At 40.4% G+C, this 26,498-nt stretch overlaps 1 protein-coding gene across 1 annotated transcript; it reads left to right on the top strand.

The window, feature by feature from the left end:
- Positions 1-692: 692 nt before the first annotated feature.
- MLLT1 (myeloid/lymphoid or mixed-lineage leukemia (trithorax homolog, Drosophila); translocated to, 1) lies at positions 693-25,655 on the top strand (the record flags this gene model as incomplete). Its single annotated transcript, XM_009585203.1, has 11 exons — positions 693-895; positions 3,608-3,690; positions 12,490-12,633; positions 14,301-14,426; positions 16,165-16,710; positions 20,447-20,534; positions 21,355-21,466; positions 22,771-22,870; positions 23,096-23,167; positions 24,941-25,012; positions 25,527-25,655. Coding segments are annotated over 11 exons (1,675 nt in total), but the record flags the coding sequence as incomplete, so codon positions are not given.
- Positions 25,656-26,498: the final 843 nt, after the last annotated feature.

The raw sequence follows: 26,498 nt of genomic DNA, 5'->3' as shown, positions 1-26,498 counted from the left end.
ATAACATGTGGATCTTCACAATTAATTTAATCTGATTTTTAGGACATTTAATGGGATTTTTTGTGCTTTGAGTGAGACATTGAATACACCTTCTCTGTTTTCCTGTGGTTAGAGTAGGATTCAGGAGTGCAAATCAGAGTTAGGTCATTTTAGTGTTGGATATTGTGCAGGCATGCTATATGTTAGGCTTGGTCTCTGAAAGTATGTTAATAAACTATATTTAAAAGAATACAAGGAGCATCATAGCTGTATTCTAATGGATTACATATTCCAGAGAATATCATAAACCACCAATTCATGATCTTATTTTTCCTGTTTTAAGATTAGTTTTCTGTCAGTGCTGTGAATTCTGTAAGCTGTGAACATCAAGTTCTGGCTCTGACACTTTCTGGAAATAAAGATTCCGCAATTAGGACTTTGCTGACAATTTAGTTGATAAGTGAGGCAGATAAATCTATCCCTCTTCTAAAGCTGTTTTCTCTGCAATGCTAATATTAGGAGGAAAATAGGTAGGAAATGGTGCTAGGAGCTATTTTTGTGATACCTTTTCTGTTGACAACACTGTAGTTTTCAGAATTAGACTAATCTCTCTATGGAAGCTGTTGTATTCCTCCCCTGCGGTGATCTAGCGTCTTCTGTCTGCAGGGCTCAGCATTATGCATAACATGTAAGCTGTTTCCTTTTGCTTATAGTCTTACCTCTATCCTAAAACAGTGCACGGTTCAAGTAAAATTGGAGCTGGGGCACCGAGCCCAACTGCGGAAAAAGCCCACCACCGAAGGGTTTACTCATGACTGGATGGTGTTTGTCCGTGGCCCGGAGCAGTGTGACATCCAGCATTTTGTGGAAAGGGTGGTCTTTCGGCTACATGAGAGCTTCCCAAAACCCAAACGAGGTGAGTGTATTTTTAAAGATGCGTTATTAGGTCTTCTCTGTATGAAAGAGCATTGTGCAAGTCAAGGTTGTCTTGGACTATCACTTTTCTGTGAAATATCTCCTTAAAGAGGAGGAAAATGTACATTGCGTGCACTTCAGCATTAACCTTTACCGTCTTTGTCTGAGGAAGGTCAGGGAGAATGGGACCTTTCTGCTGATGAAAGGGCTGGGGCTGAGATGCTTTCTCCTCTTATTTAAGCATTAGTACATGCAGGTTCTCAAGACACTTAGTGACAGCAAAAGATAATTCATGTTACAAAATGGGAAAGATGGGTTTGATTTGTTATATTCACCAACACAAGCTGGAAGCACTGATTGGTGAGAGACGGGCTCGTATATGTACTGGAGAATGTAGACTTTTGCATTGGTCATTAAGTAGCCATCAGCATTCTTGCAGTTTCTTGTCTCATGTGCCAATTCAGGTAGTATTTAAGCCAGCAGAAGTCAATGATGCCAAAGGGTGGTGGTCTTTTTGCCACTGGCTGTATGTTCCAGCTGTGTGTATGTGTGCAAGCACTGTGCAGTCAGCAAGGCTGGGGAGGGTATACAAACTGCAGTGTTATTTTCTGCTGGATCTGTTCATTGCTCTTTCTGACATGAACCTTATTCTTGGCACGGGGCAGCAGGAACACATGGTTGGAGGTGGTGGAGCAGGAGTTGCCCTTTTCGGCAGCAGCGCAGACTTAGGTCTGCTTAAGATTGTGTAACTGCATCTGCAGTGTTATTGTTATGTAGTGTTACAAGGAATGCTGGCTGCCTAAGCATATTGCTGTAAATTACTTCATAATGTGCATTCTTTGAAATATTTCTTTGGAAGACGGCTGGTCATGCAGGATGTCTTGGGACTACCTACTACACTGGTTATTTGTGAGAGTCCACAGTGGAAAGTAACTCATAGGTGTTCAGCTCATAAGGGTGTGAATCTAGTCTGTATGTTAATAAAATCTCCTTCAAATTGATGTAGTAAAACTGATGTATGATAAGCAAATGCAATACTGAGCTGAAAGCTAATTTATAGAATAAAAAAGTTACAATCTGCTGTGCTACAATTCTTGTCATCTGGTGTAATTACTTTATTACAAACAACTGTGTTGGGATAGTACCTGGTCTTTGCTCAGTCAGTTGCCATATCATCTACCTTTAAAGAGACAGGTTTTTGCAATCTCTGGGTGTTGCATGCTTTCTTAAGCTTGCTCATAATGCCAGCTTGCTTTTGAGTAAAGTGTGTCTGGATTGTACATAAATGGTATGTATAGTATTCTAGATTTGTTCGAAGGGTTTCTTCAGATGGTTCACTCTTACTTGGAGCAAAATCTACTGGTGAAGGTAGGCTTGTGCTGCTAGCAGATTGCTTGTGTAGTAATTTTAATTTGTTAGAATAGAGCAGCAAAGGAACAAAGGCTGCTTGGCAGATAGTCTTAAGATCCCTGCTGCCATATTGGCACTGTTCTTTGGTTTTGGGCTTTTTTCCCCTAAATGATGGGGTTCTTATATGAAATTCAAGTTAAAGCAAGAGATTTTTATTATTTTTAGATAGGCTCTTTTTTCACAGTTGAATTTTGAGTACTGCTTTCTAGCACCTTAATGATGGTAGAAGTGCTTAGAGCTGGGGATAATATATCTACATTAAAGGAAAATAATTTGTGTGCTTTTTAGGTTTGAGGTAATGTTTCCTAATCATATTAATTACTTGGAATTCTTTAGAGAAGGTAAAAAGATTTGCACTGAATTCCCCCAATTACTTAATTGACTTTATTTACATATATTGTAGTGCATAAATTATATGCAAGTGCATCCGATTCCTGAGAGGCAGAATATCTGTTTGGTCTCGTGTTTCTTCTGGCAGCTGGTATGTATAGCTATGTCATGGCCAAATAAATGATCCTAGAATCCTTCGAGTTGGCTATCACGGTACTGAAATGCAGGGGTGGATGGTAGGAAGGATTCAGTAGCATGAAGATACAACAGGTAGCGGGATGGGGGAACTGAGGCAGGAAGCATGTAGATTAATTTCTTAGAAGCGATTAACTTTTGTAATTGATGTTTCTGCAATAGGCAGCACTGTGACCTTAGCGGCAAACTGTTTAACCTTCCTCCGTTTCCTTGTATGTGAAATAAATAACAGTGCTTACCTGCCCTTCAGGTTTGTTACGAGGTTTGGATGAAGCAGCTTGTAGTATGGCTGTTACGTAATTATGAAGATTGAGCATTGCAGGAGAGCATTTCAAGGGGAAAAAAAAATCCGCTCGCATGGTATAGTGTTTTGGTTAATAAATATTGGCATCAAAGTAAATTTTACCTTTCTGTACTGTTCAAATTCCCACCTTTTGGGTCTTTGCCTTTTTTTGCAAGACAGCTTTAACTGGCAGTTTGCATTTTTGTGGAACAGCACAGAAATGTAATTGTATCTCACTGCAAAAGGGGGGGAAGAATCTCACGGAGGCTCTGACATGGAGTGTTTTATGTTTCCTTTTCATGGGAGGAGCTAAGAACAGATTTTCATGTTCTTAACTAAGCCCATGACCACCATCTTATTTTGTTTTTTCACAAAGGTCAGTGTTTTAAATGTGTCCTGAGTTGTCAGAGGCCCATTTCTCATCTTGCAACTCCTTTTTGGCTCAGATTAAGTTGCATTATATTCAAAGTTAACATTTTTCTGTTCTCTTTTCAGTGTGCAAGGAGCCCCCCTACAAAGTGGAGGAGTCTGGCTACGCAGGCTTCATTATGCCTATTGAAGTATACTTCAAAAATAAGGTAGAATCTGATTTCTGGTCTTCTAATTGTTTTGAGCTGCGCCAGAGCCTGAAACTGCCTGACAGAAAGACTCTAAATTATGTGACTGTTTTATGTGTGTGTTTTTTATTAGTCTAATAAATAGAATTTAACTGGGAGTTGGAAGCTCCTGCCAGACTTCAAAAGAAAGCTTTTGGCAGAAATGGAGTTGTATAGAAAGGTAATATCAGGACAGTGTGATGGTCCTACAGATTCTGAACAGAGATTGTACCACTTGTAACAAGCTTCTCTAGCATGGATAATATTAAAGCAGTTTAAAATACTTTATGCGAAGAGGGAAGTAAATAAACATAAACCACTGATTTTATAAACATTTATAAATGCTGTGTTGACTGGCAATATATTAAAACATCCATTTTTTATTTGCAATCTTATTAAATTAACTGTACAGGTATAAAATTTGTATAGGCCCAAGACAAATTTGCATATATAGGACAGATATTTACAGCTATGTTAAAAATATTGTCGTTCTGATTCAGTACTCTTCCAAAAAGAAAACACTAAATGTTTTAAATCTTAAGATGCATTGCCAACAAGTATATGAAAGTTAAAATTTGGGATTTATTGCTTGCTTTAAGTCTTACCACAGAGGTCACATGCTACATGACTTGAAGAAGGTTATGAAAATAGGGATTTGGGCACTTGCATTCATATTAACTCAGTTTCAGTTAAATTGTTTTGTTAAACATGAGTACGGAATCTTTCTGGTTTTGATTACTACTTAAATAAAAAAAAAAACAACTTCTGCTTATTGTCCCTAAGAGGGAACATAGATAAAGTAAAATTTGACCATTAAGCCACATCACTATAATGTATGCTTTCAGCCCCACCCCCCTCAACCCCCCAAGCACAAGCCACTACCCCAGGTTTTGTTGACAGCAGACCACATAGAACAACCTAATTCTGTTTAGCTTCTCAGCATCCTTTCCATTGTACTTCCCACAAACGTATCCGTCTGTCGTTTCCTTCTCGCCCCAGTCTAGCACAGTATACTCTCCTGGCGGTGTCATTTGTGAATAATTAACGTTTTAGTTTGTGTTTTTGGCCTACCACATTGCTCTTAACCCACTTTGAGTCTGAGTAATAAGCCAAATAATGAGACTGAACCACAAGAAGACTTGTCTTCTAAACCTGGGAACGTTTTGCCCACAACTTTCTTTTGGGTGGGTGGGGTAAGCCAAAAGGATGTGAAGAGAAATGGCAGTTAGCATAGGGGACGAAAGTTGTTGATAGAAGCAGCTTTTTTGGCAAACACTGAAAACTACGACTTGAATACAGAAAAAAACCTCAAAAGCTTAAAAGTAGTTTGGCTTTTGGTGGCTTTTCTGAGGTTTTGGATGGAAATCGGGAAACTCTTCTTCTGCACTGTATGTTAGCTTAATTCAGGTTCAAAATATGCCTTTACATTCCTGACCAAAAAATGTCAACTTCTCCATGCTGATTTCATGTAAGGGGAATCTCGAATGGCTGTGATGGGTGAACTATGTTTTGTTTTTACTCTTACCTTTTATTTTTCCTTCCTTTCTTCACCCAGTCTTTTCTCACACTTGCCTTTTCCCTGCAAGTCTCCGATGGCTTTGTCTTTCACAGCTTCTCAGATCTTTCTCTCTCATTTCTGCCTCTCCTGTGTTTTTTTGTAGGTACACTTGTTTGCATGACTGTCGTCTGCATTTGTATGCTTTCTTTCTGTCCCTTATATTCGTATGCTCCTCACAGAATATGAAACTGGCCGCTTTTCTGTATATAACTTGGTTTCACACCCACCGGGGTCATCACTTCTCATTGTTTCTATAAACACGTGACTGCATAGTTGTTCTTTCTAGCATTAGGGGTAGGATGGCTTTTATAAATAAGGGAAATAGGTGGTCTCTTCTTAGTGGAAACAATGGAAGTAGCCGTTGATTTAGGAGAAGGCGGTTTGTTTTTGGCATTTTGGTCTTCAGAAAGATGAAAAATAAATAGTAAAACAGGTTTAGTTGCAGGCTTGTTTTCAAAATGACAAATCTTCAAATACTCATCTTTGCCCTGTTTTTTAGGTGCATGCATTATGGAGGAGTTCTTTTCCACTTTTAAGCTGATTGACGAATTGATTAATTACGGGGTTTCAGTTAGCACCTCCCATTATTAAATGGGGGTGGTTGAGGGAAAACATGATAGCTTCCGTCTTTCAGCAAGTCATTTGAACAGAGATGTGTTCCCTGGTTCAACCATGAACTTGAAATACGTGAGCTATACTGAAGTTGTTTGAAATTTGCTTTTACTGCTTAAAAGTAATTTTTCCATCCTTATGTCAGCAAATGTTCTATTCTCTGCACATTTGGAAGTTAAGCATGGTACTTATGACTGCTGGAAGCTTAGAAGCTGCCTGACGATGTGAAGAATTTGGCTCTTCTGACCATTATTGCCTGGTGATAATGCCATCTTGAAATATTAAGAGCTATGATTATTAACAGTAAGTGGAGCTGAAGGAAATATAAGAGGTAAATATTTCTGCAAAGATAGAAATGGAAAGACAAAAGACAAGCAAGGACTGGGATATAGTAGAAATGAAAAAGATTGGGAAAGAGGAGGAGGAGGAATGGCAAAGGCTTAGAATACAGCCTATTTTCTCCTGCATTAAAGAATGTGACATTAAAGCACCAAATAAATAAATCTTTACTACTTCGAGACCATATGTTCCCTCTGATCTCTGTAAACCTGTTGACACTGGTAGGGATCAGCTGTTGTGTGTGGAGCATATATTGTTCTGAATTTGCCTGAATTGATTACAGCATTTGGGACTCATCCTTGAATAACTCTTTTCAAGTAGATGTTACGGATTGATTCTGGGATTGGGTAGAAAATGCTGTTTCATAGGTGGCTGGGCAGGAGGAGTCGGGTGGGTTTTTCTGGCCATATGCTCCCTACATTCTAGCATGTTTTTGTTGATGTGTGTCCTCTCAGTTGAAACAAAAGTTGCAAAGGCTTTGGGATTTGTTTATCCATGCATGTTTAGCTTTGTAAAGGTGAGAAGAGAAAGGATTTAGAGAGGGAGTGAACTAATCTGTGGAGGCTGATCTTTGCTATGGTTGGCTGAAATTTTTTTTCCACAGTTTAAGCCTCCTTTCTTAGCCGTTTCCTTTCCCTGTTCTAATTTGTTACTAGGATGATAAATAGTGGTTGTCAGAGCCAGTGTACTCTTTGCTTTGGCTAAAGAAACATGAGCCTGTTCACTGCTAAGGAACAGTTTTACTAAGAATGACTTAAGAATGGTTTTAATGAACTTCATCAGGGGTATTTTTTAGGCAACTTTGCATAAAACTGCCCATTAACTCGTTGTGTTGGAGTGCTCTCTTTTCGTTGTTGTTGTGTGTTTGGAGTAGCACAGTCAGCGCTCTCGGCCCCACTGAAGCTTGTGGTGCCTTTGGTGCCTTTCTGTCAGACAGGGAAGTGTCGGCAGAGTATTGAAAAAGGTGCAAGAGCCTGTTCTTATCCTCTACGAGCATAGTTATGCCTTGTTGACATGTGTTTGTCCTTCCTGTGCTTAATTCAGTTCCTCAATAAGTAGGTGCTTTCTCAGTCTTGTCATTTGAATTACAGAATATATATTTTGAATATTGCTGTGAACCTGGGCAGTTTGTATACCTGAGCTTTCTAGGCAGTTGCAGTGGTCTATACAGGCCGCGGGACTTGCAGTCTCATTTGATATTGGTGGCCTGCTAGAGCCTTTGCCTCTGTAACTGAACCTGAAAAACAAATGGCAGGGTCTCAGCAGGTTGAATGATAAAGCTTTTGAAAGCACAGTTGACTAATGATAGTGGATCATTTGGGATTGTTGGACTGAAAATGTTATTATGCTATTTTTATTTTTAAATGCTTTGTGTTCCTTCCTATAATGAGGGCTGCTGTTAGTGGCTTCTGGTGCTTGAGTCAATAGAAACTGGGTATGATAAATGCGTTGCTGTTTTTCTACTGCTCTTCCTCTTCTTTCTCCCCCACTCAATTTCAACAGTCTTGAGGCTTTTTTCATGGCCTCATTGTTGTCTCCAAATACATCTCTCATAGTGGCATATGTTGTAATCTGGAGGCTGTAATACAGGTATTACTTTGGTATTCATCCCCTGTTACATTTTTTGCACCCTAATCAAATTAGATCAATCCCCCCCAACAAAAGCTAAAGGTCTAGTATACTTTCATGCTACTCTGATATAAGGCAGATGATATTAATGCGACGTGGATAAGATGATGTATTGAAGTCTCTTTAAAGATACTACCTTCCAATTTCAGTGCTAGAGATAAAAGGTTTCCAGTTTTTACATAATGGATACATGTAACTTGGGCTTTTTCTGTTAGTGACAAGGGAGATAAGCAAAGAAAGTAGAGAAATCCGTTTGATTTTTCCAGTTAGGTTCAAAATAAAAACATGCATATTTTACCCCTTCTGCAATATTTATAGGTGTTATATATAAAATACATTAAAAATATTGGAGAAGGGAAAAATTATTTGTGTTTCAAAGTAGGGAGTCAGTGGAGACATTGTAGGTGGGTTGCACATATGGCAGGATAGGTGAAACTGAAGATCAATTAGAACTACGTGTCAGGACTGTGCCATCGGGAAGGTATTGGCTTGTGAAATGCTCCTAAGGAAGGTTGCTGAAGAGCCCGCGTTTGCATGAGAGATTTGATTTTACTTAACAGATTGCTTAGGGGCAGGGTCTGCACAGGTTTGAGGAAAGGAGGAGTAGATTTAACTTGTTAGTATTTATTCAGTGTTGCTGAAAGTTGTGGAAGGAGGAGTAAAACTTGTCATTTTGTCTAGCCTTTATGTGGAAGCATTTGTTGCTCACGGTTTTTAGGTCTATTCTGTATTGTCTTACTTACCAAATCTGCAGCACTTTCTTTTGTGCTGGTGATGAGTGGTGAATCTTTTTTTACCTTTTTCTGTCATAAATTAATACGTATTACCAGTTTACCCATTCTTCTATCTGAGCAGACTGTGTTCCTGGCCAAAACACCCGAGCAGTGTGTGTTTCAGTAGCCATTCAGTGTGGCACATTGATAGGCATCTCCATATGCTGGATAGATTGCCGTGCCTGGCAGGGAAGCCTTGTCGAACGTAGCAGCTTTACTAGGCATGCCAGCATCATATCATGCATTTGTAAGAGCTAGTAGATTATTAAATGCTTGTCTTTTGAGCAGTGAGTATATTTTCCTAATTTTCAAACAAATAAGCTTCAGTTGGGGGAGAGTTCCAGAATGCTGTTCTGTTATTTTACTTAACCCTGTAGAATCTCAAAAAAGATAAGGGTGTTTCATGGACTTGTTAGCAGAGCGTAATGTAAGGCTACTTGCTTCAAAAACTGAATGTTGGACTATTCACTTTTAAACGTCCTGTCTTGAAGCGGGGTGGAAGACTAGTCAAACGGGTTGTACAAGCCTGGAAAGGGGGTTTCATTTATACAGACGTTATGAACCGGTTACGGATAAATGACTCTGTCAGGCTGGATCTATGGCAAAAGGGAAGTAGTGTTAGATGTTATAGTTATTGAATAACCACGAGTCTGCTTCCTTGGTGTGCTAGATTTTTGTAGATAATTTTGTTTTATGGCTTTCTAAAAGTGATTTATGAGCTTTATGCGCACGCTACCAGTGAAATTCTTTTGATTTGTGTTTAAGTGGCAAAGGGCACACCCTGCCTTAAAAACAGGACAAGGAAATTTTAACAAAAGACTTTGAAAAATTCCTCCTCTTACGAAAAGTGCCAAAAGAACTTTAACCCATTACTTCAGAACTCGGAAGAAAAATAAAGAAACTTCAGTGTTGATAACAGTGCAGTGGCAGATAGAAAGCTGGAAAACAGTAAGAATAAAGCGTAAGTACTCAGGAGGTGGAATAGGGGGGTTCACTGGATGGAGGGAAGTTCACAGCAGCTGCAAATAAAGCTTGCCCCTGGCTTTGTGGTACACACTTCTAGTTTACTTCTCTGGCATCGTGAGATTTAAGGGGCAGATATAAACTGAGGTTCTAAGGTGGCTTGCTCAGAGATGCCATACCAGGTTAACCATTTCATGTCCAGATTGACCATTGAATTTTAATCTGAATAACCGCAATATCTACCAGTTAGAAATGGATGTGATCCATCCTTTCTAAAGCCTTTCTTGGAAGTAAGGCCCTTTAGAAAAGCTTATGGTCTCAGAGAGCAACAAAATATCCACAGAAAGTAAATCTCTCCCCTTTTCAGTTTTACTTGTTGACATCAAGGTTGAATATCAGAAGGTGGAATCATCTAAGAGTAAAGCTTGGCTTGCCCGTGTAGTTGGTACTCAAGCAGGAGTATGTAAAGTGGTGTTGCAGTATGAAAACAGACTGCCTGGACCTAAGTTCGTAGGGTGAAAAAGTACCTACACTCTATCGCAACTCCAAGGAGCAGGATGTGTAGATCCCAACGTGTTATTTAGAAAGGCTTTGAAGTGTGGCACTGTGGATTCAGTGTGGCTTTCCATTTAAAGTCAGAGGATGTGTAGGTCCAGGTCAATTGAGAGAGATTTTCTTTGGTTTTCTTTTTTTTTTTTATTCCTTCTCCCCCCTTCCCCCCCTTGATGGTTGTTTGGAGGGAAGAACCTCTTAGGGAGGTCCGGATGGGTTATGCTTTGGAGTGTCTTGAGCTGTAATCATTAGCTGTCAGTGAAGGCAGTAAAGGAAAGAATGTTTATTTGCAGCTTTTTGCTTTGAGACTTTTGTACTAGTTCTTTTAGGAGTGCTGTAATCTTAACTATTCACTTGGGTGGGGGGGCTTCTGATGGCCTGAGACAATACAAAGGATATTTTAATGATCATGGTACTTGGCTCGGGCTCTGTTCCCAGGGCAGTCGTGATCTCTGAGTTCGAGAAAAATCACATTGAAAAACTGTCTTAATTTTACAAACAGTGGAAGCTTGTCAACAGAGGTACGATAAATATTTGGGAGGTTCTCTGATGCTTTTGAGTCTATATAAAAAAAATGGGATACCTAAGATAAAAGGGAAATGAATCTGCTGCCCCTCTCCTGCTCTGAAAGCAGACAAGCAAATGACAAAGCAGAGCTCTGATAATGTGATGGCATAACAGCTTTTGACTAAAGCCTGCTTTTGCTAATATATCCAAGATCAGTTTACTCTATGTTGTAAACTAGGAAGAGCATTTTAGAAACCATTCTTAGGTCACATTTGGATTTCTATTCATCCTTCATTTAAGTTTATTAGACTTCGAGGGACTCTCTATAGCTGCTGTTTGAACTCCAGTGTAAGCATGCGCATGCAGAGCTCATTAATGATTCAGTTAATGACAATGGTTGTAGAAAAGAGGAAAATGACAAGGCAGTGTATTTTGCAAGTATTTTTCTTTTTCTTCCCATTCACACGTTTCAGTATACATTGAACCCTTCCAAGTGTGCCTGGATTCTTCAGGACTTCTCCGAAAGAGGGTCTGAAGACCCTCATGATGGTAGCATGTTCTTGCTTGCTAATGGGAGATAATTCTATTGTATGTGTCTGCTTAGATGTCTGCTTTCCCCTGTTTGGGGAGTTAGGATCCAAGACCTTGACTCCCAGGTGGGCTTAGGGTACTGATTTTGATGTAAACCAGGTGTGGTTACCACACTTTTTATTATTAGAGGTATAGTTTGTACAAGAAATGGCTTCTTTAGCGACGTTAGTATCCACTAAGCAAACCGCAGGAATCAGTGTGGTCTGAAGCTGTTTGACGCTTCAACCTATTTTCAGCAAATCTAATGGCTTGGGCTAGAAGCCTGCGGCGTCTGTTCCCATACAACAATGCAGCTACACCAGGAAATCAAGCTGCTGGATATGAATTGTGGAAAAGACTGCTGTGCAGCCGCTTGATGTTGCGCACTGAATGAGGCATGTGGGATACATTCACGTAAATACTGAATGTACTGTAAGGCTCTGTGTGGTTTGCAGGAGAGTCTTTTTTGCCACATTTTGAGTTTTCCTCTTGAAATGCAGAATACAAGATAATACCAGAAAATGTCATATTGATATTTGTAATACACAAGTAGTATGCAATATTTGCAATTTCAGGAGGAAAAAAAAAGGAAGAGATTTCTTCTGTTCTGTACTGCAAACGCAGAGTCTTTGCTGTGCTTCTGCAGCAGGTGGAACAAAACCAGTGAGGCGCAGATGATCCCCAACATGCATACAAACCCCGGATTTCTTCAGTGAAAGTGCCCTTGGAAAGTTCAAAAGCCTAGGATATCTTCCCATTCAGCCCCTGCAATATGCATATTGAAAAGGATTTTACAAAACAAGTCATCCTTTTACCATTGCGTTTAATCTTTTCTCAGTACCCGTAGAGATCCTGTGAGTTCAGAAGTTGTTCCTTCTCCAAATACAGGATTATGCTTTTCTTAATATTGGTACTTATAGTTCAGTTGCTTCCCAAAGGAGATAGGATCTGAATTTCAGTGAAAACGGAATAGTGGATAAAGCTTGTGAATCTGCTTTCCTAGGAAGACTTGAATGGCTTTAAACAGACAATTGTCAGTCAGTATCCTTGTCCATGCGTTGCTTTTGCAGTGAAAAGCCATGCCTGAGTTTCTGATGAATGGTATGTTAACTTCAGGCACAGATAGTTTAACTCTCTGATCTCATGATGAAAAACTCTTATGAATGCAAAACTTACTCAGTGGTTTATTTGGGATTTTCAGGAGCGATTGTTTGAATCCTCTGACTTAGTGTGCTTGCCAAACTTCTTCCGTTTTCCCAAAGTCTTTCTTGTTTTTAGGAGGAACCAAAAAAGGTTTGTTTCACGTATGACCTGTTCTTAAATTTGGAGGGAAATCCACCTGTGAACCACCTTCGTTGTGAGAAACTGACTTTCAACAACCCCACCAAGGAATTCAGACGCAAACTCATTAAGGCTGGAGGGGTAAGTGCCAAAGGAATCGGAGATCTGAAGAGGTTCTGCTAAAATGTGTAGTGATCTCGCTTTGCTCTGGGGTTTCTTTTTAGGTGCAGCCCAGCAGGCTACAGTTTTCTACGTTCCTCTAAAGGATGACCCAGCCAATTTTTACTCCTGGTTATACGACTGCAGCACTTGAAGCAGAACTAAACCATTGCTTGTGTGATTGGTGGCACTTCATTTTCAATTTAAATGTGACCATTAATATCAAAGCACTAAAACCCCTCTGGAAATGGAGATCTTCTGTGGATGTTGCACGCTGTCCATCAGGCAGTTACAGTTATCTGTGACCTTCCTAGTGTCATGAGCTGTATCAGTATAGAAAAGCTCAAGAACAGGGAGGTGCTTCCAGTCTATTCCTTACTCATTTTTGCCACAGGAAAGCTTAATACTTAGAACTTCCTGGTCAATAAATGTCCTCTAAACCTGAGGTCAGCTGCTTGTGGCTTAGATAATGAAAAATCAAGGAAAAGTGTTAGAATATAGAGAGAAAATGGGTGTGGGAGGAAAAAAATAGATATACTCTTGAAGGCACAGTAAGATACGGGTTGCTACAGTGGACGAACTCTTACTTCTGGGAGAGTAATATGCAGTGATAGACTAAAGAAATGATCCTCAATTAACTACAAGATCTAGGCAAATTAGTACAAGCCACAAACTGCATGAAGTTTTTAACCAGACAGGGAATGTCAAGACTGTATTCTGAGACACCCCCATATACAGTAATGTATAATTATGTTCTGTTCAAGAACTTTATTCAAGATGGTCTTAATTGCTGACAAAGTTTTCTTCTGAAAAACGTGTTTCTAGCCTGAAAAATTAAAAAAGTAAAAAAGCTGTGGGGAAGTTTGTCAATAATAAATCTCAAGAGTGGCAAGTATTCCAAGCTGATATGTGCAGATCTTCCTCAGTGTGCCAGCGCTTTTCCGTATTGGCACAAAGTGGAGAGTGCTTATTTCAGCCATAGGATGGCTAGAACGTAATTTGCTTTCTAGGATTTTCCTAGTACATTATTGTATTCCTTATGTATTGAGGTGTTTCATCTGTGAATCGCTTTTGATGCCATTCATCTAGTGGAAATTTTCGACAGGATTATTCTGACAGAATATAGGGCGGGTAAGAAGGAAAGTGTGAGCTCAGTGCTTGGTGTTAAGATCTTGTCAAGGGAGAGACCCAAGGCCTCCTTTTTTCTTTTTTTTTTTTTTTTTTTTCTTTTCTCCTTTCCTCTGAATGAGTGAATTCAGCTTCTCCTAAATTGATGAAGTCTTACTCATTCCTTCCAGATCTACCTTGCTACCCTTTTGCAGGATAAGAGCATTTGCAGCAGAACACACAGTTCTTATCCAGAGCTTTATTGCCTGCTTGTGCTCAGAATACTGGAGTTCCCTTTGGGAAAGATGCTTGATATTGCATGTTGCCTTTCATTTTTTTGTGGTTTTAATGCTCTGTATTTGAGGAGTTGCCTTGAAACTGAGCATTACCCAGACAATATCTTTTTATGGCCTTTAAGCAGGGGAAAACACATCCAAAAGATGAATAACAGTGTGTTAATTGAGCAAGTGACTTAACATAATCATGTGTTAATAGTCCATGCAACGTTACTCATACATAATTTTTCTCCTTTTTATTACTAGGTGATGGTAATGCCAGAAGGAGCAGAAACTGTTTCAAGGCCAAGTCCCGATTATCCTATGTTACCCACAATACCGCTCTCTGCCTTCTCTGATCCCAAGAAGACCAAACCATCCCATGGGTCAAAGGTCAGTGAAGCATGCTGTTGTGTCATCCTGAGGTGAAGAAGTCTTTCAGGACTTGCTGCAAAGGGCTTGTTTAGCAGCTGTTTCTGGCTACTTCTAATGCTGAAAATGTCCTTCTTGTACTCTGTAGTTCACTAGCTAATGGTCTGGAACTTAAAATAATTTAGGAGGCCTTTTTATGATTTGCTAGACTTGTCTCCAGGGAAATTTTGAAAAGAAAATTAAATGTCCAAGACTGGTATTTTTTGGTGAACCATGTCTTCCTCCTGATCTGTTGTAGCAGATAAAGTTGAACGAAGTCCTCTCTGATTGTTCTGACTTGTATCCTTGATGCTGAGGATGAATTATGTGGATCTTTCACTGTCTGTCATGTACTGTCTGTACTCTAACTCCTTGCATCTCTTAGCAGCAAGGCTGAGTGGAGAGTCAGCACTTCCTCTGTCATTAGAACTACTTAGGGTGGTGGTGTAAAGAACATAAAATATGCTGCACTTGGTCAAACTAGTGATTTCAAGATTTGATATTTGCATCCAGCAGTATATAATTCTTGAGACTTCAGAAGAAGATTAAGTTTTCTTTTTTTCACTTGTGTGATGAAGCTGTTTTTGTATAATTCTACATAGGAGAAACAATCCACAGGCAATGTGTTTTGAAGCAGATTACATACACTTTTATCAGCCTGAACAGTCACAAATATTAACAGCAATTCATTTCATGGTGTAATTCAATTCTGATATCCATTTGGTTCAGGGCTCTAAACACTTCTGGCACTTTGGTCACGTCTTCTGATGTTGATGTTATGAAACAGAATAAAGATGACTTATCTGTTAGTGGCTGATTTAATTTTGGTCGGGAATTAAGCATTAGAAAACAGAGAAGACAGAAGAGAAATAAAGGGCTCTGACCCAAGCTCTGGTGAAAATTGCCAGTAGCTAGAGAGACAATCGTCTCCTGCTTCTCTTCCTCCAGGTTGCCCTCAGAGGTGCACGTGTGTTTGCGTCTCAGTGTGTCCAGTTCATACTCCAGTGTCTCCTCGCAAGACCCACTTCTATAAGTGTTTTGAGTTCACATATAATCGCAAAGGGAAGTACTCCTTTGCCTTCACCTGACTTGTAGGATAGGCAAGGTCCTAATGACTGGTGTCTTAAAGCTCTTATTGAAGGTGATAAAATACCTGCTGATATCGGAGACTTTGGCTCTCTTGTGGTTGTGAGGACATTCAGTATTTTTGTCAAGTTGCAGTGTGGTTGATGTGGTGAGTTGGGGACTAGGCTGCGAACATAACTTACATTTGCCATGGATGTGATTTAACCTTAAAAAAATCTCTTTAGTTGCTGTGTTTTTTTCCCTAAAATGTGGTGTGAAGTATAACTCTGTGTAACACACCTAGAGTGAGTTTCCTCTTATCTGGCTTCAGATGTTAACCCTGCAGATTAAATCTGAACTAAACATCTATGTTTATAGACCTCCTTTTATAGACCATGGAAAGGAACAGGCGTTTGTGAAACATGTTTCATCCTGTCCTAATGTAGATGTTTAAGTGCCTACTCTCAATTTCTGTCCATCAGCTTTAGGGAAATCTAGATGTCTGCCTCAGAGGTAGATAAGTACATTAGGCATCTGTGGGTGGATGTCTACATGAAACAAATGCTTGAATGTGATTTATGAGAATGTGTTTTATAATTCTGTGCAGAGCTTCAATTTCATACCTGGCTTGCATGTTTCTGTTGCTGAATTTTAGGATGCAAACAAGGAAAGTAGCAAGGCATCTAAGCCACACAAAGTAACAAAGGAGCACAGAGAGAGGCCAAGAAAAGACTCTGAGAGTAAAAACTCCTCCAAAGACCTTGAAAGAGAACAAAACAAGCCTTTGAAGGACTCCTCCAGAAAACCAACTGAGAACAAATTGCCTAAGGAGGAGAAGGCACCTCCAAAAGCTGCTTTCAAGGAACCAAAACTGGCCGTGAAGGAGACCAAACTGGAGAACACTTCTCCAAAGGGTGGGCCACAGCCGGAGTTAAAGTCTTCCAGCAAGAGGCCCTCCAATGTGGAGTCACCAAAGCCTAGTGCCAAAAAACAAAAGAAGAGTAGCTCCAAAGGGGTAAAGAATATCCTAGGGACATCTCCCAGAACCTCGTCTTCCTCATACCCAGAGAAGAAACAAACCAAGGAGAAGATGAATGCCAAAGTGGAAAAGGTAAAATCTGAAAGTGAGACCAAGGAGATCAAAAAGCCTGTGGAAATGGAGGAGTCAAATTCGGAGGATGAAACTTCTTTCAAGTCAGAGGTGAGTAGGGATTTGTCCTTTACTAGAATTTTTAAGCATGCTGTTTAAATCCCTGCATGGAAAAGATGTTCAAAAATATTCCCTCAGACAAGATGGAGAACCAGATTGGCAAATGCTTAGGCTGGGTTGTATCTCAAATAAAACTCTTCTTTGAAAATCCTATCAGTATTAATCGTTACTGCTACCTGGTTTACCTCCTGTTTCAGATATGCAGATTTTCAGATATTTAGATTTTTCTGCAGGCAGAGTTACCTAAAAGCCGGAGTTTAAGGTTGTGGTCTCTCATTCATCCCTTGCAGTGACATTTATAGAGCTAAAGTATAGTAGGCGTAGATACACTTTCTACCTGCTTATGATAACATCATGGTTTTGGATGTGATCTTAATGCAGAAAAAGAGGAAATAATTTCAGTTTTCCTTCTGGGGAAAAAAAAAAAGGTATTAAAATATAAAAACCCCTATTCCTGACATGGCCTGTAAGAAATGTGCTATTGGCTAAAGCTCAAAATACAACCACATGCCACTAAACCTAAGTTGTATTGTAAAACATAAAACAAATGATGTTATTGTACTACTATTTTTAAAAGCTGTCTAAATATTTTTTCCTTTTTACAACTAAGAACATTCCTCATCCTCTGTCTTCTAAAAATCGTTTTCCAAAAGAAGGCAAAAAAAAAAAAGTGGGAGGGGAAAGACACAACTTAAATCCAAACTCTCGCTACTTTTTGCTTGCGTATTTTACGTTTGCTATAAAGAAGCCATATACCTTCTAATAGGATTCCCAGGATAATGTCGCATGAATTGTTGAACTGCTTGCTACTGACCACTTTTAGAAAGATTTGTTTTACTATAATAAATCTTCTAGGGGCAATTCGTATTATGATTTAATCAGCACCATGATACAGTAAGTATTGATGTGTTTATTTCAGAAAGGATTTTTTTGCAAAAGCTTCCCAGTAGAGGAGTTTATTGGGGAAGTGTTAATTCAAGCTACTCTGCAAAGATTTTTTTCTAGATTGATTAAATGTGTAGCTTGTGCATTAAAAAGAAGCAGCTCCTCTCCACTTTTAGCCTTAAACCTGAAGTGCACCAGTGTGTAGGAAGCTCCTCATTTCTACAGAGATACGTGGCCCTCACTGCAAGCTTCTGTACTCTGCTGATCTCTGTTAAGTCCTGAGTGTCTTGTACTTCATTATTTCTTAGGTGTCATCCATCCTCTTGGGACTCACCATGCAGCTGTAAGCCGATAGTGCTGTTTAGACTGTTCCGTGAAACCACAAACTTTGGTTGTGGTTCCACAGCGTCTGCTGCAGTCCTGTCCTGCCCCCACCAAGCTTTGTATGCTTCTGTGTCCTCTCTTGCACCAGCTCTCGTGTCTGTTGGATGCTTGACAGAGGTATTTGAGTGCTAGCCCAGAAGGAGGGTAGGAACACTCAGTGTGATGGAGGGGGAACCGTGGCAGCTGCCAGTCAGATCAGCTTAGGTTTCTGTGGAACTTGAAGCTTGAGGGTAGAACTGCATAATGCATTGGCATCAGCAGAGAAGACTGTTTGAGTTCCTTTTCCACCCTGGGGGGTTCTTTTTGCTCCCAGCACTGCAGTTTGCTACTCCATCGTTTGTACTGGTACAGCTGTTTGTGGATCTGTGTGGTAAGCCACATCACTAAAGCGATTGAGCAGCTGGAGGTGGACCGGGGCCCGGAAACTCTTAAATCAGCTTTGCTGCTGCAGCCAACGTATTGTGCAACATGCTCTGAGGCTGCAACTCCACGATTGCTTTGAGTTGACATCTTTGCAGGCTGCTGTTGAAAGGAACAGTCTTGCTCTCATTTGTGCTGCTGGCATGAGAGCTTGTGTGACTTTGCAGTGGGCTGGAGGAGTTTCTCCTTCCATTTCAGCTCCTGCTGTTCGCTGCTAATTTACAGGAGAAACTTCTCCTTTTTTTTCTTTTCTTTTTTTTTTCCTTTCCCCATCAAGTCCAGTTCCCTGAACTGGCCTCATGCTTGGCTGCCTAAATGCTAGCGCTGACAAAAGGGAGAGGCTGAGATGTGAGGGCAGGATTGCTTTTTTCCATTGTTGGCATGTGCTTTTGTCATATCGCGGTGACGGTAACTGCAGCCTGAGCACGCAGAGCATGTCCAGCTGGATGCCTCCTAAACAGTTGAAATAGCTGATAGGGTTAATGGCAAAAGGAGAGACAGGGGTCTATACAACTTCCAGCTTCTGCTTCTTAGGTCCTATTAAGTCATTTTAAGTGAACAACACCTGCTAGATTATCAGGAATGAAGGATGATAGGATTGAATCTGTGCGTAATTGAAAATCTTGAAATTCAGATCTTGAAAATACTGCTCTTTAATTTCATGTTGTAATTTTTCGAAACAAACAGGGCTGCTGCCAGTGTGCCAATATATCAGATACTGGAATTGTTAAATTCTTCTCCTTTGCTACTGAATAATTCACAAGGGTTGTAATACCCCTTTTTGACATTTTTCCTCACCTTCTTACAGTTGAATAAATGAAACTGTTAACAATATTTGGGTGGTAAATTATAGGGAAGGGTGGTATTGGGATGAAAGTCCTGCCGCTGCTTTCACTTATTAATGCCCAAAGCTGCTGATGTGCCTCTTTCTACCTGTTTATAATGTTTTTATAGTATTAACACTTCTTATAATAAAGTTTATTGATCAATGGGAATGTGTGGTTTTTCTCGCATCAGGATTTGGTAGTGAAAGTAATAGGTAGATTCCCAGGAATGGTGCAGTGAAATTGAAATGCTAAATTTCCAGGGAATTACTTTAAAAAAGGCAAGGTAATATTACAGTACCTTAAGAATCTTTAAACTAGATCCTACTGAGTAACAAAAAAACCTTTAAGGTTATTGTAATAGTCGCTGCTGCTATTGGAGATGAAATAGTTGATTTAGCCTTCACTGCCACCTCGTGGTCCTTTAAGCTAACGCATGTGATTGCTGTACCATATCTGGTTTTATATTAAAAACATAACGTAGCCCTAAAACTTTGTTTCTGGATGCTGTTATTAGCAGTAGTTCGTTATATCTTTTTACTCACTCTTATTGCATAGTATGCTCCTGGCATTTCTGTTGAATATTGACAGTGGAGTTTGTTTCACTAGAGTTTAGCTGGTTTCTGTTATGTTTTCACAATAAACTGGAAACAGTACAGTGGATTGCTCAAATTGGTGTAGAAACAACTGTTCTGAAGGTATAGTAATAAATTAGAACTAATTTTGGAGTCAAGTGAGCTAGTTAGGATAGGCATCCTTTCCATGTTCAATGATCAGTACGAGGTGTTCAGAGGGAACATTGGTGGGTTACAATAAATACACTTTTTAAGAAGGCTTTGATAATTGTTCTTGGTTGTATGCTAGTCATCTTTCCCATTTCAAAGTAAGGGTGTTTTCACTTTGACATTTTTCACATGCTATATTTCATCACTTGAGGCTATTTGAAACTAGTGGCATGAAGGGTTTTGGTGGGAGCTGTTGGTGCTGCTGCCCAGGAGTCCTGAGCTACAGTGTGCCAAAGTTTTCATAAATGTTGTTTTTATTCACCTTGCATTTTGTATATTTTCTGTAATTCCAAGAACTGTTCAGTGATGTATGATGTTGTAGAGTGCTCAGATGCTTCTGTCTCACTGTGCTTTGTGCTCTGCACTGGTTTTCCAGATTAGAAAGGTTAAGATTCTTTTTCTTTTTTTTGCCTTTTATGGGGGGTTAAGTCTGTCCAGTCCAGCCCTTCCAACTCCAGCTCCAGCTCCGACTCCAGCTCTGACTCTGATTTCGAGCCATCTCAGAACCACAGTCAAGGTGTGTTGCGAGAAATAAAATTTGTTAAAATCTTCCTTGCAGAACCTTAAAAGGCTCATGAGAATTAGATCTGTTTTCCCAGCACCGTATATAAGGCTAATAAGTTTTCTTGTGTGCAACCATGTGTTGAAGCTGTGACGCTTCAGCAAGAAAAGGCAATAATATCATAGCGTAATCATGAACAAGTATTTTTCTTGTTTTGGCAGTTAATTTATGAGTAGGGTATCTCTCTGGATTTGGTTCTTTCCCTGTTGACTTTGGTTTCTGCCTCGGTTTATAAATGTGTTGCTGCTGCTTGATCTATAGTGTCACCAGAATATTTCTCCTCCAATCTCATATAATGTTTTATTAAAAATTATAAATGTGACATTCATCATTTTGCCAGTGCATAACGTAGCTTCTTTTTCAGATTCCTCCACTGATAATCCAAAGATACATACTGTGGCAATAGTAAATGTTCTAACCTTAGCAAATGCTGTGTTGCTACAAATACTGTCTCTTGAGTGACATTTAAAATAGTCCCCAAACACATGAAAAATGTCTCCCTTTGTTTTCATTTCAGAAGAGAGTGGGAGGATTTGGGGGGAGGCTAGGGTGGCTTTACGGCAGTTGTAAAGTTTGTGAACTCTGCTTTAATTTTGAGACTGGAATACAGCATCTTTTAGCAATATCTTTGTGCAAAATGAAAATACCAGTGACGTCTTATCGAGAAATCTTGATGTATCTTAATAATAATTGATCCAGTTTAGATCAGATAGCTGGGATGGAGTTCTGCTGCACGTCTCCTAGTGTTGAATTGCTTTCTCCGCTCTGATCCCAGGCCCGCTGCGCTCCATGGTGGAAGATCTGCAGTCAGAGGAGTCAGATGACGATGACAGCTCCTCTGGAGAAGAGGCAGCAGTCAAAGCAAACCCAGTCAGCCGGGATTCCAGGTGGTAACAAATCAGGAAGAAAGATGTTTGTTGTCTTTCTGCCCTCCATGTTTGGTATTTTTGTGTGCCCTCCATTTGGAGGGAGGAATCAAAGTGATGGGGCTATGCGTGAGAAGAAGTGTGAGAAAAGGAGAGAAAGGGCAGATGTGTGGAGTACTTAGCACGGGCTGGGGACACAGTGTCGATGAAAACAGCAGGGTGAGAACAGAATTGGGTAAGGAGCGATCACCGGAGCTCAAAGAGAGGAAGCCACTGGGAAGTGGTATGTGTTGAGCTTGCAGGTGTTAGTGACTGAGCCCCTTAAAATAGTCACCTAATTGTCATCTTCAGATCTCTGCTGAGCTGAATGGCGTGCGACACCTTTGATCTGCAGAGATTAGAGAAGTGTTGTGGAGGCTGTCAGCATGTGTGCTCTTCTTACTGCATATGACTGATACAAAACTGAGAAGTCTTAGTCTTTGCCCATAGTGTGTGCTGACAGTTGGTTACTTGACTCCTATGGGACTTGGTTAACAGCTGTTTCCTGCTTTAGTCAATGGAAATAGTTGAATTTCATCCTTCTCCCCTCAGGAAATGCTGTTGTAGCCAAAACCTCGAGTCTCAGGCTGAATACTTGAAACCAAATGCTTGGCCCAGATAGCAGCTGCAAATTTCAAATGATGCTTGTATTCACCAAAAACAAAACAAAAAAAATCCGTTGTTGCACTCTATCATTATCAACTAAACAGGAACGGAAAGACTTTGAAGGATATTTTTTAGACCTTTAGGGGATAGGTAATAAACAGTCTTTCAAGCTCATTAAAAGTAGGATACCTGCTATAATACATCTGTAGGGCCACAAGAAGAATGAGAATAAATAGGAAATCTCAAAGGTCACAACACAAACACTAAATGCTTTTTTTTTTTTTTGCCTGTGTTCTCAATGGAGGTGTTGGTAAGCCTCTCATGCAGGTACTCGGTGATCTTGGATTGAATCCCCAAAAGGAACAGTTGCTGTTTGTGAAAATCAGGTGGTACTTACTCAGTTGTTCTAAGGGGACTTGTGTATGAAAGAGTTGAACTGCTAGCTGTAATGTGTAAACTAAAACTCCCTACTCTGCCTGCCCAGGGAATGGAAGACGACAAAGGTGACGTCAGCTGGGAAAAAAGGGATTCTTGGAAATTACAGACTGACCGTTTCTCCCAGACAATTTAGTAGTCTATAATAAAGAAGAGAATTTCATTTAACTCTGTGTGGTTCAGTTGACAGCTAAGGAAGTTTCCTGTTACCTGGTGATGCTAATTCTCTGCTGCTTGTTTTTCAGACTGAGCCTTAGTGACAGCGACAGTGATAACAGTGCAGATTCCTGCCTGCCAAGTCGAGAGCCACCTCCTGGTCAGAAACTGCCCCCAGCAAATAATAAGGTATTGCATCCTACATGCCCATAGAATGGTACTTTCCATCACTCTTGGTTCGTGCATTGTGTTCAGTCCATGGTGTTAGTTCTGACTTGCACCAAATTTTCCCTATTTCACTGTCTTCATCAAACAGGTAATTTCTCTCTGTTCAGTGCTGTGCATGCAAACCATTAAACCACCATGTTGTCTGAATTAATTTTGGTCCCTAATGTTGATTTCTTTTACCCTCAGGCATCTGGAAGAAAAAGCCCAGAGTCTTGTAACAAGCCAGAGAAGATCCTGAAGAAGGGAACATATGACAAGGTATGTTTGAGGATTTACATATCATAGACCTGTTGGATACTCACTGACATTTCTGTGTAGAAAACAATTTGAATCAGCCTAGCCTGTTCAGATTGTTCTGCCTTGGCAGGTTAAAAGCTTGAATATAACGAAAACCAGATGTTGAAAGGACAGACTTTGGAAAGTGACGATACAGAAATTGTGTATATTAAATAGATGGACCCCCAGGTCATTTCCATATGCAAAATGTTAAAATTGTTTTATTTGTTTGCTCTTTGAACCGATGGTCCGGCCACTGGCGAGTGCCTCCTCATTACAAGGCAGTTTTCAGCTGTCTTTGATCTTACAAATTAAAGATTGCTTGATGCTCTGCTTTGCTGGTCTAGTTGAAACCTTTGTTCAATGAAATTCCCTTCTTTCTTGCCTCCAAGGAAAGTTGAGCAGCATACATGCTCCTAAAGCACGACTAACTCGCAGGCAAATAGCCAAAGCCCAAGTTGTCCAGAAAGTTCTCCCGCTGTGATTTTTTTCATAAAGAAATCAATCAAATGGGAGCTTAATACTTTTCCTTAGTCTAATCATTGAGGTTCTTGCAGTAATCAAAGAATCGGTCTGTAGCCTCACTTGTGTGTTTTAACACTTTTTCAACAGGAGAATACAGCACAGGTTAATCACTTCATGTTAGGTCTTAGTGTGATCTTGAGATACTTGCATCTGAGTCTCCTGCTAGCTACAAAATCTTCGACCGCTAAATACTGTTAACCATAGCTGAAATGGCTTATCTGAGGCAAGGTTTGTAGGCAATAGTATCTTTTATTAGACTACTTAATACAGAAGAGGACACCCATGAGACCTATTGAAGAGAGTGCCTGAAATACCATCAGCTTTTCCAACTGTCAGAGGTTTTATAAAAGATACTAGCTCTCCCAGCAAGCATAGCATTCAGTACTGTTTAGGTGTTTTGGGGAAAAATGCTTTTCTCTGTGTGGATGTGCTGGGGAGGGGTATATTTCATGGTTTTGGGTGGGTTTGGGTTGTGGGTGGGTTTGTGGGTTTTGGGTTTTTTTTTTCCCCTTGATACAATTACTTAAATGAGTTCAGTTTTGCTGATACAGACATGAACAACTCTGGGGCAGCTTTACGGATTAAGAATCTATTCCCTGTGAGCAATAGTGTGCCAACAGAAACTTGCCTTGTTGGCTGCCTAAATAAAAAAAAAAAAGAAAGAAAAACCAAACCATCCTTATATAAGAACAATTAAAATGTTGAGCTTGTAAACAATCCTGCATTTCCCATTATGATGTATCTAAAACTACCTGGGAATACAGTGTACCTGAAGAATTTTTTCCTTACCTAAATGCAAACCATTGTTCAGCAGATTGCTGGGGGTGTTGGTCACTGAGCATTCATGCAGGTATTTTCAGGTAATGAGTAGTTTATTAGTACAACCCGCTGATGAAGAACTCACACTGAAGTTCACCAAAATGAACTTCACCTTGTTGAGGTCCTCTAAGCTCAAAGACCACTTCTTAAACCTGGTTGCAGGTGTTTGTTTAATGGTGTCATTAAATAGTCTTGCTGACGGTCTTCAGACCATCCGTATTTGTGTGAAGTCTTTAGTCTCCCAGTACTTGGTAAGGATGGAGGAGGCAGTGAAACATTTAGGGAAAAATTGGAAATAGGAACATGTCTGAAAGGGCCTCAAGTTCCTCTGATCCTCACTAGGAAAGTCACTTTGGCAGTCATACAACCATGCCACGTATGTCACTGTTTCTGTTCATGACTCCTTTACAGGCCTACACTGATGAATTAGTGGAGCTTCACAGGCGACTAATGGCACTACGAGAGCGCAATGTGCTACAGCAGGTAGAGATCATTTGTCAGCTTTCTGGCAAGCTGTTGTACTCTGGTAATCTTTGTGTCCAAGGGTCTCAGCCAGACCCCTGCGATGCTTGACCTTTCACTTGCCTCTCCTTCATGAGAGGGTCTGGTTCACTTTGAAAGCTAAGATATGTAGAAGAAAAAAAATCAGATGTGCATGCAATGTTTTTGTTGGAAAAGATAAAGAAGTGTGGTTTGTGCATCTTTCCTCTGCCATCCTGGTAGCAGTCCCAAAGCTGGGCTCTCTTGGTCTAATTTAAAAGGAAAGAAATGTGCCCACGTCACTTTCCGGACTGAGCTAGTCAGGCATGCAGGAGGAGCTGGTTTGCTTTTTTGGGAGAGGATTCCCTTCATGTTGCAAGACATTCTTATCTCTGAGGCTATTCTAAAGGGATGAGAAAAGGACTGGATGGGTTGCTCTGTATCTGCTGGCCTTTCTGCTGTACTTAATCTTTATGGGGTCTCTGTATACTTCCTTGCTTGTCTCCTTTCTATACAGATTGTAAATCTCATTGAGGAAACCGGGCATTTTAACGTTACCAACACAACCTTTGACTTTGACCTCTTCTCCTTGGATGAGACAACCGTCCGTAAGCTGCAGAGCTACTTGGAAGCAGTAGCAACATGACGCTTGGCCTTAGAAGCAGGCTGCTTTTGAAACCAGAAATCCCGTTTATTGGTACCAGGAAACGAACCCATGGAACTAGGCCTTCTTATTCTCTTGATTCACCCGAAGCACTGCCTTAGAGAACAGCCATGCTCTATGAATGCACAGCCAGCTGCACTTTCTTGTAGGCTTCAAACAAGCGCCCATATTGCTGAGTCTGTCCTCCCTAGCTTCATAATTACGCTTGGGCACAGGTCCTGAGTAGAGTAAAAGATGTGCTGCACTTAGCTGCACAGTGTGACCTTTGTGGTTTTACTTCAAGAACTGTGTTTTAAGAGCACATTTTCAGGCGTCTCTGAGATCTGAAGAAGTGTGGACGATGTTTTCTTCACCAAATCTAGGGACCAGCCTGCCTGCGGAGAGCTCTAGCGAGTCCCGTTTCCTCCAGCTGTGTGAAGAAGCGTTCATGCTGTGTAAGCAAGATTGGCTTTTACAAAGCTAGCCGAGAGACTGATGACAGAGGAGGCTTCCCGGGGGTCCTGCTGGTCTGCTGCAGAGGAAAGTGGACAGATTCCAGTTTTGATCACTTGCGAGTTAGTTCTGCCGCGGTTCGGTACAGAGCACTGCTGTAACTTGGCTCCCGATTCCTACAGGGCATCGTTCCACGCGCAGGACCTTCAGCTTCCTGCAGAGACAGTTCGTGCTCTTTGAAGAGGCCTCTAGAATCTGCTGTCTCCCGCTGGGGTTTTGAGATGTCTTGTTTGTTGATCTGAGCTCCTAAACAAAGTCTCACTCCTTTCAGTCTGCTTTAACTGTAATAGGACTACAAAACTGTAAGCTGTATATTTTATATATATATATATT

This window comes from Fulmarus glacialis, unplaced genomic scaffold (genome assembly GCF_000690835.1).
Source record: "Fulmarus glacialis isolate BGI_N327 unplaced genomic scaffold, ASM69083v1 scaffold32329, whole genome shotgun sequence".
Taxonomy (NCBI): domain Eukaryota; kingdom Metazoa; phylum Chordata; class Aves; order Procellariiformes; family Procellariidae; genus Fulmarus; species Fulmarus glacialis.
This window is presented reverse-complemented; position numbering and strand designations above follow the sequence as displayed.